Source organism: Lepidochelys kempii, chromosome 2 (assembly GCF_965140265.1).
Source record: "Lepidochelys kempii isolate rLepKem1 chromosome 2, rLepKem1.hap2, whole genome shotgun sequence".
Classification (NCBI taxonomy): domain Eukaryota; kingdom Metazoa; phylum Chordata; order Testudines; family Cheloniidae; genus Lepidochelys; species Lepidochelys kempii.
Genome location: NC_133257.1, coordinates 32,710,321 through 32,722,384, shown reverse-complemented (window position 1 = coordinate 32,722,384; position 12,064 = coordinate 32,710,321). Strand labels below are relative to the sequence as shown.

General features: G+C 39.7%; 1 protein-coding gene across 3 annotated transcripts in view; it reads right to left on the bottom strand.

Moving 5' to 3' along the window:
* NUDCD1 (NudC domain containing 1) overlaps positions 1 to 12,064 on the bottom strand; it is a 149,799-nt gene that overhangs the window by 32,630 nt on the left and 105,105 nt on the right. For all 3 annotated transcript variants that reach the window (XM_073330307.1, XM_073330308.1, XM_073330309.1), the window contains one exon: positions 8,164 to 8,308. In XM_073330307.1, coding sequence (XP_073186408.1) covers positions 8,164 to 8,308 — 145 coding nt within the window. The remainder of the gene's footprint in view (positions 1 to 8,163; positions 8,309 to 12,064) is intronic.

The following is a 12,064-nucleotide window of genomic DNA, read 5'->3' as shown; positions in this document are numbered from 1 at the left end:
GTTGAAGTTGTAGAGCCTTTTCATTTGCTTAAGATACTGACAAAAGAATACTCACAAAAGGAGTGTTTCTATTTTGACTTTCGCAAAAAGAAAAGGAGTACTTGTGGCACCTTAGAGACTAACCAATTTATTTGAGCATGAGCTTTCGTGAGCTACAGCGCTGTAGCTCACGAAGGCTCATGCTCAAATAAATTGGTTAGTCTCTAAGGTGCCATAAGTACTCCTTTTCTTTTTGCGAATACAGACTAACATGGCTGTTACTCTGAAACCTATTTTGACTTTGTTCACTTGTGGGTGTAATGAATAATTTTTAGGCCCTTTCGATTGTCTATACCTTTTACCAGTTGCCATGCTTCCCCCACACTTATTAGATTGACTGCATAGTAAAGTGTCATCTCAGCAAGACAGGTATTTTTTACCTTCAGTTTTAAACCTAGCACAAATGCCAGAAAGTGATGGGCTGACTCACTGTGTAGTAGCTCCTGTTTATCTTCCAAACACAAACCTCCTCTCAGCATTTTTAGTAATCACTTAAAATTGACATAAGATTTATAGCTCTCTTATCTTTCTGATAATGGAAAAGGATAAACACCTGGCCTCTGGCTGATATTTCTCAAGGCAGAAAGCGAACAAAAATTGAGAGCACAGTATGTAGTGGATATGTGCTAAGGGAGATGCACTCAGGGAAGCAGATAACCAAGCCCTTTTTTTAAAATCACTTTAATAAACTGGACTTCACAAAGCACAAGAATTTCTCTCTTGCTTTCAGCTAGGCATTTATAAATTACTCAATCTACAACTGTAGAACAGTCGTACACTGAAAGGGAATTTATTACTGTTAAGCTACAGTATTTTCCATCTCTAATTTCTAGGAATCAGAAGAGTGGAACTTTGGTCAAAGGTATTAGTCTAAAATCACAGCTAGTCATAGTACAGACAATTTTTACAAACATCTGGATGGAGGAAACAGAGGGCAGCCTGACTTTTTGGGGGGCGGGAGTGGGGGAGAAGGAGATGATTGTTATGAGGAAAGGTTTCTTCTAAGGGAAGTTGAGTTTCTTAGTGGAGAAGAAACTTAGTTCAAATTCACTTTCTAACAGAAGCCTTCAAAATTATAAGGTGTGATACACATGTGTGAGTGTGTGTGTTTTTTGAAGTTTGACCAAAGTGAATTTGTTTGCGCTTTGTATTTATTGTCTCCTTCTTGCATTTTGCCTATAGATTGGAATTTTTGAACCTGAACAACAGAAAAGCAGTTTATGCTAGAAATTTCAATCTTGCCATGTTTAGCCGCCCTCACTAAAGAAGGAAACAACCCAAAGCACAAGTTAACTGGTTGAGCTGCTTTAGAGTTCTTCAATTTCACAGATGCCTGTTAGAACAAGGATAAGTGCAGGGTCCTGCACTTAGGACGGAAGAATCCAATGCACCGCTACAGACTAGGGACCGAATGGCTAGGCAGCAGTTCTGCGGAAAAGGACCTAGGGGTGACAGTGGACGAGAAGCTCGATATGAGTCAACAGTGTGCCCTTGTTGCCAAGAAGGCCAATAGCATTTTGGGATGTATAAGTAGGGGGCATAGCCAGCAGATCGAGGGACATGATCGTTCCCCTCTATTCGACATTGGTGAGGCCTCATCTGGAGTAGTGTGTCCAGTTTTGGGCCCCACGCTACAAGAAGGATGTGGAAAAATTGGAGAGAGTCCACCGAAGGGCAACAAAAATGATTAGGAGTCTGGAACACATGACTTATGAGGAGAGGCTGAGGGAACTGGGATTGTTTAGTCTGCAGAACAGAAGAATGAGGGGGGATTTGATAGCTGCTTTCAACTACCTGAGAAGTGGTTCCAAAGAGGATGGTTCTAGACTATTCTCAGTGGTAGAAGATGACAGGACAAGGAGAAATGGTCTCAAGTTGCAGTGGGGGAGGTTTAGGTTGGATATTAGGAAAAACTTTTTCACTAGGAGGGTGGTGAAGCACTGGAATGTGTTACCTAGGGAGATGGTAGAATCTCCTTCCTTAGAAGTTTTTAAGGTCAGGCTTGACAAAGCCCTGGCTGGGATGTTTTAACTGGGGATTGGTCCTGCTTTGAGCAGGGGGTTGGACTAGATGACCTCCTGAGGTCCCTTCCAACCCTGATATTCTATGATATTCTATAACTTTTTCATTCAAGTTTTTGGATGATTTATGTTAAGTTTTTGGATACCTCAATTAAAGCTACTTCCTTTTAGGATGAGTTGGTAAAGGGTACATTGCAAGTAAACAGCACCTTTCTCCCTTTTCTCTCTTCATAATTGGTACCTGCTTTGCTTAGAAGATGAAGAGCTCACAGTCAAAGTGAGGTGCAGAATTAGGGCTTGTCTACATTACTGCACGGGGTCGATCGAAGATACACAACTTCAGCTTCATGAATAGTGTAGCTGAAGTCAACACACTTCGATCTACTTACCACGGTGTCTTTACTGCGGTAAGTTGACAGCTGACGCTCTCCCGTTGACTCCGCTTGCGCTTCTCGTTCTGGTGGAGTACCGGAGTCGACGGGAGAACACTCAGCGGTTGATTTATTGCGTATCGTATTGACCCCTGCTGGATCGAATGCTCCCTGCTGATCTAGCGGATAGTATAGACAAGCCCTTAGACTAGCTGTTGTTTTAGTCTGAAAAACAGTTACATCTAGTTCTCAAGCATCTGCTCCAGGACATTAATTCTTGACAGTCTTTCTTAAAATCAGGTCCGCATCCCATTAATCTTAAAACAATTTTTTAAAAGACCGGATTAAGAACATGCCATGTCTACCAAGCACAATATTGCTATAGGTCCATTTTCAAAGTTCATAATAAAACACAACCCTGTATTCTAAAATTTTTATTAGAACACACTCTCTCCTGGAGCACTTCAATTTATTCTACCACAAAATTTATTCGTTAGCAAACAGATGCAAATGAGTGACAATGAGCCTTCGTTTGAGATTGAAGGATTAGAATCAAAGTATTGTGCAGGTTAGAAAAATATATTTTATTGGATTTTCTAAAATATTTTAAAAATCTGACAATTGCAATGGTATTTTTGATAAATTGTTACTTTGTAGTTCAGCATCATTTCAACACAAACTAGTTTTAAAATAAAATACTAATCTTCATTCAGGTTTTAGCTTAAAAAAGGCAGTTTATGCCTTTTAAATCTTAAAATTAATTAGCATTTTTGTTTATCTCAGTAGCCAAATCCATTGTTTGTAAATATAAAATTTTAACACTCCTGATTCACTAATAAAACAGGTGTATAATTTAAGATTACCTGTAAACACACCCAAATATTGAATCATATCACCTACAAACCACAGTATTTGACCTGCAAAATTAAATAATGATTTTAATAAAATGTCCTCTGGTTACTTTACATCACCTACTAGGTTATCAGCACTGACATGAATAGGAGTTGAGGGCACTGAGCAGGATCAAGCCTTATATAATGCATTTATAGCTATAAAAATCCAAGCTCAAAAAAATATTTTACCACGTGCTTAAGAGATTTGTTAAATAAGGTGAATTACTTAGCTAATTCAAGCTACAGCTTAAACACTGGAAGACCCTCTCCCTCCCCCCCCAAAAAAACCTATCCCAGAGATAGACTTTTTGGGAAGAAAAAAAAAAACAAACTAAAAAATTACATCACAAGTCACTAACTGTGACTTAATGACCAAAAGACCAATTCTTTTCTCTTTAACCCCATCTGAAGGGGTGGAAAAAAAGATTAATCCAAAACTTCATACATCAGGATCCACAGGGAGTCATATTTCTCAGATTTTATATCAGATATCACTTTCTAATTAAGTCCAAGCAGCAGTTAAAATGACAGGTTTTTTGTTTTTGTTTTAAATAGGACTTTCAGGACAGTAAAAAAAAAAAAAAAAAAAAAAAAAAAGAGAAAGCTTCATATAAATGTGAAAAGAAAAGGAATACTTGTGGCACCTTAGAGACTAACCAATTTATATGAAGCTTCTCTAAGGTGCCACAAGTACACCTTTTCTTTTTGCGAATACAGACTAACACGGCTGTTACTCTGAAACATATAAATGTGAGTTAAGCTTATCTTTTCAGTTTTCTTTTTAAATGTCATTTACACTCAATCAATATTAAACTATGTACAATTTCCCCAGAAAGGAAAATGTAGGGGATACTCTAATTTATTAAAAACAAGAATTTAAATCATACTGGTTGGAATTTCACTTATTATTTTGATGTATTCATGGGCCAAACTAATCCTTGATGCAACATTCATAAGGTCAAGTTACGCCAAAGTTTAATTTGGCCTGGAGTTTCTATATACTCTACCGGTTATATTTACATGACCATAATATATTTTAAAACCTACATAATTCTCAACCCAGTAATTCTCCACAGTATTGCAGTATATACTGCAGATTATTAAAGGTGGGGATGGTTGCACTGACTATTAAAGTTGCCCAACACTTCTCACTAAAAAACCCTGTTTTTAGTGGTTTATAGCTTTCCCAAACTTTAACCACTTAGGTTGAAATTATCCATGCTGTTGTCTGCCTCAGACTGATTCTTCTGGAACTTCTCAGCAAAAAGGGTCCAGCTGTTTCCAACAATGAGGCGAGGGGGAAAAATATGTTCTTTTACCCCTGTTACAAAATTCTGGTGACCTCTGAAAAGATCTAGCTCTCCCATGCTTTATAGCAGGGACTCAAAATTTGGTAGGAGGGTAACCTGTCAGGGATGAGCTTTTTCCCCTCTCTATGAAAAATTTGGCCAAGTTATAAACCTTTGGAAAAAAAAATCAGTGTGCACATGCTCAGTAGAGACTTGCTAGAGCTTAACAGCTAAAATCTCCAAAGGTTCCATCCTCACTGAGCATGCTCGAGCCTCTCAAATCCTAGTAATCCAACTGAAGTCAATGGGAGCTGTGCTTTGAACACAAAGCGCTATACAACGCTAAATTCTCTGAAAAATCATGTCCTACGCATTTCAATTTGGATACACAAAGCTAGTGGAAATTTTTGACCTTAATCTTTGTGCCTGAGTTTTCCTTTGTCAACTGGAGATAATACCACCCTCCTCACCTCACAGGAGAGTGATGAAAATAAAGTCATTAATGTTTGTGAAGCATTTGGATTCTATAGTGATGAGCACCACAGATAAACCATAAGGAAAGCAATAATTCTGTCTTCAGATCAGGGTTTGAATAGTGTGCACTAAATAAAGCATAGGGCCACACAATACTGAATAGCTGCTGTGTAACTATTTTTATTTAGCATGTGCATAGTCGTTTAGCCAAGCGATGGCATCTTCAGTGGCGTGATGCAGTTCTTCTAAGCCACTGCTGAACCTAGTCAGCAGGCATTCATCGACAATGTGGGTCATCGTCTGTGTTGCGCTGCAGCTACACAACGGGCTGTCACAAAGGCCCCAACGATACTGGTTGGCTGCACAGAAACCTTGCCTGGTCCAGAACCTGTTCAACCGGGACCACTGGCGACGGGGCAGGTCAAAATCAGGTGGGCAAATTGTGGAGTCGGCGACAAGGGACTGGTTGGGGATTATAACACTTATCCATTCCTCTTGCCAAAGTGTTTCCGCCCTAATGTCCTGGCGGGGTGGATGAGACAATAATGGGTGACGTGAGAGCAAACATGTAGTTGGTGGTTTAAAAAGGTCATTGTGCAGTGGCTGGCTTGAGTTGGCACGTACTTTCTCCAATAACTTGCCAGTGGCAACCTCTCGTCTGATATGAGGAGGAACAATATTGCTCAGAACTGGAAGCCACGGGAGTGGAGTGCCGGAGACGCAGGGTGCCAGAGATGATACGCTTGGCAACATGTAACTGCGTATCCGCCAGTTCGGTGTGTGACAATCAACTCCAAACTGGTACGCAGTACTCTACCACCGAATACGAGGTGGCAAGAGCTGACGTCTGCAAAGTTGGAGCACGAGCACCCCCATGACGAACCTGCCAGTTTGCTAAGAAGATTGTTACCTGTCTTAATTTTAGCTGCTGCCTTCTTCAGGTGGGCATGGTAACTCAGTGTGCAGTCTAAGGTTACACCTAATAGACCGGTTCTACTTCATGCTTCACCTTCTGACCATTCAAATAAACACTGTCTATCCTGTGTACTAAGTGAAGCAGGGGGCCTGTGAAAAAAATAGTATGTGATCATGTAATTGAAAAGTCTGTATCAATATGCATTTTCATGAGGGGGTCAAATTTAGGTTGTATACGCATAGCATTTTCTACCTTTTGAGTGCTTGAATTTGCAGCCTTGTTGTTCTTTTAATATATTTTGTGTTATATTTTAAACAGTGGAATAATTAATTATGAAAATGCCACTTGCTGTTCCATAATTGAGAGCGTTGAGATTTGCACTTAAAGCAGGGATTCAGTTACTTAGTTATATATGAAAAATTCACCTTACAATCCCCAAAGTTACAGCACTTTCAGTACTGAATGAATTTTCTGAGAATTTGCAAGTAAATGTATTAATCAATTTAGGAGTTACAATTAATTTTAAAATGAGCTCTTTAAGAAATTTACCACTCTGTCAGACAAATTTTGGTCATGAACAATCTTCATAATAGAATAATTAAGACCTTTCAAATTTCTCATATAGTTAAAACTCATTGACATTTCATACCAGGGCTACATTTTTTTAAAAATTATGATTACTGAACTTTTTGCCATTAATTTTCAAACTGAAACTTAAGTCTTCAGCAGGGATGATGGACAGTGTTCTATGACTGACAACTTTGCTCTTTCCAAAAAAGGCTCCATTCGCTCTCAGTGGGAGTGAGGCAAAAGTGCCTTTCAAGAAAATATTCACCCAGGGCAGAAATTGTATTAAATAGTCATCATTGTAAACAGTCAGACCTGCAATATAGTGTTGTAAGATAACAATCTCATCTCCATGGTAGCTACACTGAGACTCATTCAGGCAGGCAATTGTCTCACCCACTCAGACATGGCTAGATCTCCAGTGCAGAAGACGCACCAAAAACGTAAAAATCATATGAGTCCATGTCCTTGCCTGATCATCACTTCCTTAAAGACGTTCTCCCTAACGCCTTTGATTCTACAAGCAGGAAGAATAACACAGCGCCACCCTTAAAGCTCATGGACTTTGTAAGGATTACTATACTCCATTCCAGATAATACTATCCTTCCCCAAAACCAGTTCTGGTAAAAGATCAGGACCTCTCACCATTCACAGCTGACACACATACTTGCTTGCAAGTTCACAGAACCTGGCAAGAACAGGGCTGGCATTGCAAAAACACACACATTCCTAAGTAGTACTAGGCACAGGACACTCATGCAAACACATTCCAGAAGGGTGGTACCAGAACACCCTGATACAGAGTTATCATGTAAACACACTCCCTGAAAGATAACACAAGGACACACTGACCCCCTGTTAAAGATAAGAGTCGGTTGATGGGGTGATGAATAGAGATGTTTTAATCAACCCAAAATGTACAAGGTAAACAGTGGTAATTAACCACCTCGGAGGGACAGTACATAACTTGATGGTATCAGTGTATAAAAGAAGAGTCACAGAGGTTGTGTCTCCATCCAGACGAGGCGGGGGATGGAAAGTCCCACCATTCATTGAGCTGGTCCATTGTTACAGGCATACATGTGTTAGTGGTCCTGTAAAGTTTCCGGAACACTAGGACAGTGCTTCATCGATAATAAAATGAAATGAGTCAGTGGTTTTATTGGGCAGTTTGATCGAGGTCTGTTGTGTCAGCTATCTGCGCAGAGCTGGGACAGCATACTGAAAGAACACACGCACCCAACAACTAACTACAGTAGGAAAACAAACACACAACACACCACACTCAATCATCCTTGTGTGCTTTGTTGAGCAAACAGTATGTCAGTTGAATGCAGACTGTGTGTGGATTACATTATAATTTAAACCTCATATTGTATGTAGCGATTATGAAAAATTATTAAAAAGATACTTGGTGCCACTATGGTTTGATACTTATAACTGACCAGAAGAGAAATGTTAGTAGTTAGAATCCTAAATGACCTGACTGACTACATAATGTCAGGGAAAGGAGAGCCTGGCTCCCCAAGAAGGTACAACTTGAGCATCTCTATGAGGATTTTCAACTGTTATTTTTAATTTTAATTTCTTACCATTTCTTCAGAGGTAAGATGCATCAGACGTTCAGCTACCGCAGAACACTGGGAAGAGTCCATGATTAATTCTCCTCGTGAGTCACCCACTATCAGCTCTGGCCACATGGGTCCTTCATCTTTCTTAATTAGAGAAATCTCCAAACTAAAGGACAAATATGGGGTTGGAAGGTAAGAATATATTTAACATTAAAGATAATATTATATTCGGAAGCTGACAATCACCACCTCTAAATGTGGATTTTAGAGGAGGGGAAGGATTAACAATCCAAAAATTATATCCTAATTTTTGCAATTCACATAATCTGCAATAAAAAGTTTCCTTTTGTAGTTACTCCAAAGTAATGATATCCATCAGAAAGTCAAAACAAAAATAGATGCAGGTGACATCTAGAGGCTTTTCATAAATTACAAGGCCAGAAGGGACCATTGTGATCATCTTGTCTGATCTCCTGAATAACCACCCCAAAATAATTCCTAGATCATATATTTTAGAAAAAGAGCCAAGTTTGATTTAAAAATTGTCAATGAAGGAGAATAGACCAAGACCCTTGGTAAGTTGTTCCAGTGGTTAATTACTTTCACTGTTAAAAACGTATGCCTTATTTCCAATCAAAATTTGTCTAGCTTCAACTTGCAGGCATTGGATTATGTTATACCTTTCTCTGCTAGATTGATGAACTAATTATTAAATATTTGTTTCCTATGTGCCTTGGCTCTACACTGTCCCTCCCCCACACATGCTGAGGAAATCACCATGAAACTTCAGCAGATGAAGCACATAGGCAGCAGGTGTGAACATCAGTTGTGAGAAACTCACTCCAAATCCATTCAAGAGCATAAAGGTTTCTGACAGAAGTACACCACCATAATAAGGAAAGAAAAAAGTGTCTACTCTACCTCCATCACAGTTGCAAAACCACAGCCAGCAGGGTTATTCCGCCTGGCAATCTGGACTTCATAATCCAGCCACTGGGTCAAATCACCAGCCACTAAAAGGCAGAAAACTCTGAACCAGAGTTGACCGCATTAGCCACCATGCCACTATTTGATGGTATATGGCCTCAACACACTCACTGAAGCTGAAGGAGTCTACTGAACGTCCCTCTTGGCTAATAAATATCAAACTATTCACGGCTAATGGAAGTTACCAACACCTCCTTCAGAGGAGCAAATCTACCACTCACCTTGAAAAATACTATCATCCATCCAATCCTCAAAACAAACAAACAAAAAAAAAACCTACCAGAACTCCTCAGTCCTTAAGATCTCTCAGCACTTTTTTCCCTGGGTAGTTTAGCAGGGCCACTTCTCTGGATGAGGTGTTTTAATCTGCCCACTCCTACAAAAGTCATTGATAAAGTAGCAACAAAGAATCACACATCACCATATGACATTAGGTTTCAGACCAGGGCACAGTCTATACCGAGAAAGTTAATGGAAAAAATCCTGTCATATTCTTATATAAAACCTTTATAAAATGACTATGTAAGCATGCCTTTTCATAGCTGTTGATACTTGCAACTTAACAATAGCAACCCCACAGCAGCCCAAATCATGTGGCTTTGCAGAATTGTACAATGGATTTCAGCTTCTCTGCAGTGAATAAGTTACTGTCCCATTCCACAAGCTTTCAGAGGATTTTCTTAAAGTATCAAAAATGGAGAGAGAAAAAAAAAACATACCAGTGATGATTGGAATCAGTAAGCCTTTTTCTTATTTTTAGTTCATATTAATTGAATATTTTACAATAGTTAGCACTTAAAGATAAATTAAAGACAGCTAGTGCCAAATGGCACTCTAGAAGTGTTTGTGAAATGAAGCTTTATCAAAGAGATGTTATCCTGACCTAATGAGTTTTTAAAAACTGGATATGTTTAGTGAGGGGAAAAAAAAGACTGAAGGAGGACCTGATAAGTCTTCAGACATGTTAAAGTTGGTGTCATAAATATAAAGGGAAGGATAAACCCCTTTGAAATCCCTCCTGGCCAGGGGAAAGCTCCTCTCACCTGTAAAGGGTTAAGAAGCTAAAGGTAACCTTGCTGGCACCTGACCAAAATGACCAATGAAGAGACAAGATACTTTCAAAAGCTGGGAGGAGGGAGAGAAACAAAGGGTCTGTGTGTCTGTCTATATTCTGTCTTTGCTGGGGATAGACCAGGAATGGAGTCTTAGAACTTTTAGTAAGTAATGTAGCTAGGTACGTGTTAGATTATGATTTCTTTAAATGGCTGAGAAAAGAACTGTGCTGAATAGAATAACTATTTCTGTCTGTGTATCTTTTTTGTAACTTAAGGTTTTGCCTAGAGGGGTTCTCTATGTTTTGAATCTAATTACCCTGTAAGGTATCTACCATCCTGATTTTACAGGGGGGATTTCTTTATTTCTATTTACTTCTATTTTTATTAGAAGTCTTCTTGTAAGAAAACTGAATGCTTTTTCATTGTTCTCAGATCCAAGGGTTTGGGTCTGTGGTCACCTATGCAAATTGGTGAGGCTTTTTATCCAACATTTCCCAGGAAAGGGGGGGTGTAAGTGTTGGGAGGATTGTTCATTGTTCTTAAGATCCAAGGGTCTGGGTCTGTAGTCACCTAGGCAAATTGGTGAGGCTTTTTACCAAACCTTGTCCAGGAAGTGGGGTGCAAGGTTTTGGGAAGTATTTTGGGGGGAAAGACGCGTCCAAACAGCTCTTCCCCAGTAACCAGTATTAGTTTGGTGGTGGTAGCGGCCAATCCAAGGACAAAGGATGGAATATTTTGTACCTTGGGGAAGTTTTGACCTAAGCTGGTAAAGATAAGCTTAGGAGGTTTTTCATGCAGGTCCCCACATCTGTACCCTAGAGTTCAGAGTGGGGGAGGAACCTTGACATTTGGTTATAAAGAGAACAGTGATTAATAGTTCTCCATGTGCACTGAAGATAGGACAAGAGGTAACCTGCAGCAAGGGAGATGTAGTTTAGGAAAAACTTTCTAACTACAAGGGTAGTTAAGCACCTGAATAAGCTCTCAAGGGAGGTTGTGGAATTCCAGTCATTGGAGATTTTCAGGAATAGGTTAGACAAAAACCTGTCAGAGATAGTCTAGGTATACTTGGTCCTACCTAAGTGTGGGGATGGTCTGGATGACCTCTCAAGGATCCTTCCAGCCCTATACGGCTATCATCTCCAAAATGAAAAGAGCAGAGAACAGGGTGAATATATTGTAATTATTCTTATAAACTGCAATCAAGTCACCCCTTACCTTTCTCTTGTTCAGTTAAATAGATTGAGCACCTGGAGTCTACCACTATAAGGCACGTTTTCTAATCCTGTAATATTTCTTGTGGCTCTTCTCTGAACCCTCTCCAATTTAACAATATCTGTGGACACCAGAACTAGACACAGTATTTTAGAGTGGTCAACACCAGTGCCAAACACACATGTAAAATTACCTCTCTGCTCCTGCTTGAGAAATCCCTCTTTATGGATCCCAGCATTCCATTATAGATATGATTCAACAGTGTGGCTTGGTTGTCAAGAAGGCTAATGGCATTTTGGGTTGTATAAATAGGAGCATTGCCAGCAGATCAAGGGACGTGATCATTCCCCTCTTTTGGCTTGGTGAGGCCTCATCTGGAGTACTGTGTCCAGTTTTGGGCCCCATACCACAAGAAGGATGTGGAAAAATTGGAAAGAGTCCAGCGGAGGGCAAAAAAAAATGATTAGGGGGCTGGAGCACATGATTTATGAGGAAAGACGGAGGGATTATTTAGTCTGCAGAAGAGAAGAATGAGGGGGGATTTGATAGCTGTGTTCAACTACCTGAAAGGGGGTTCCAAAGAGGATGGATCTAGACTGTTCTTAGTGGTAGCAGATGACAGAACAAGGAGTAATGGTCTCAAGTTGCAGTGGGGGAGGTTTAGG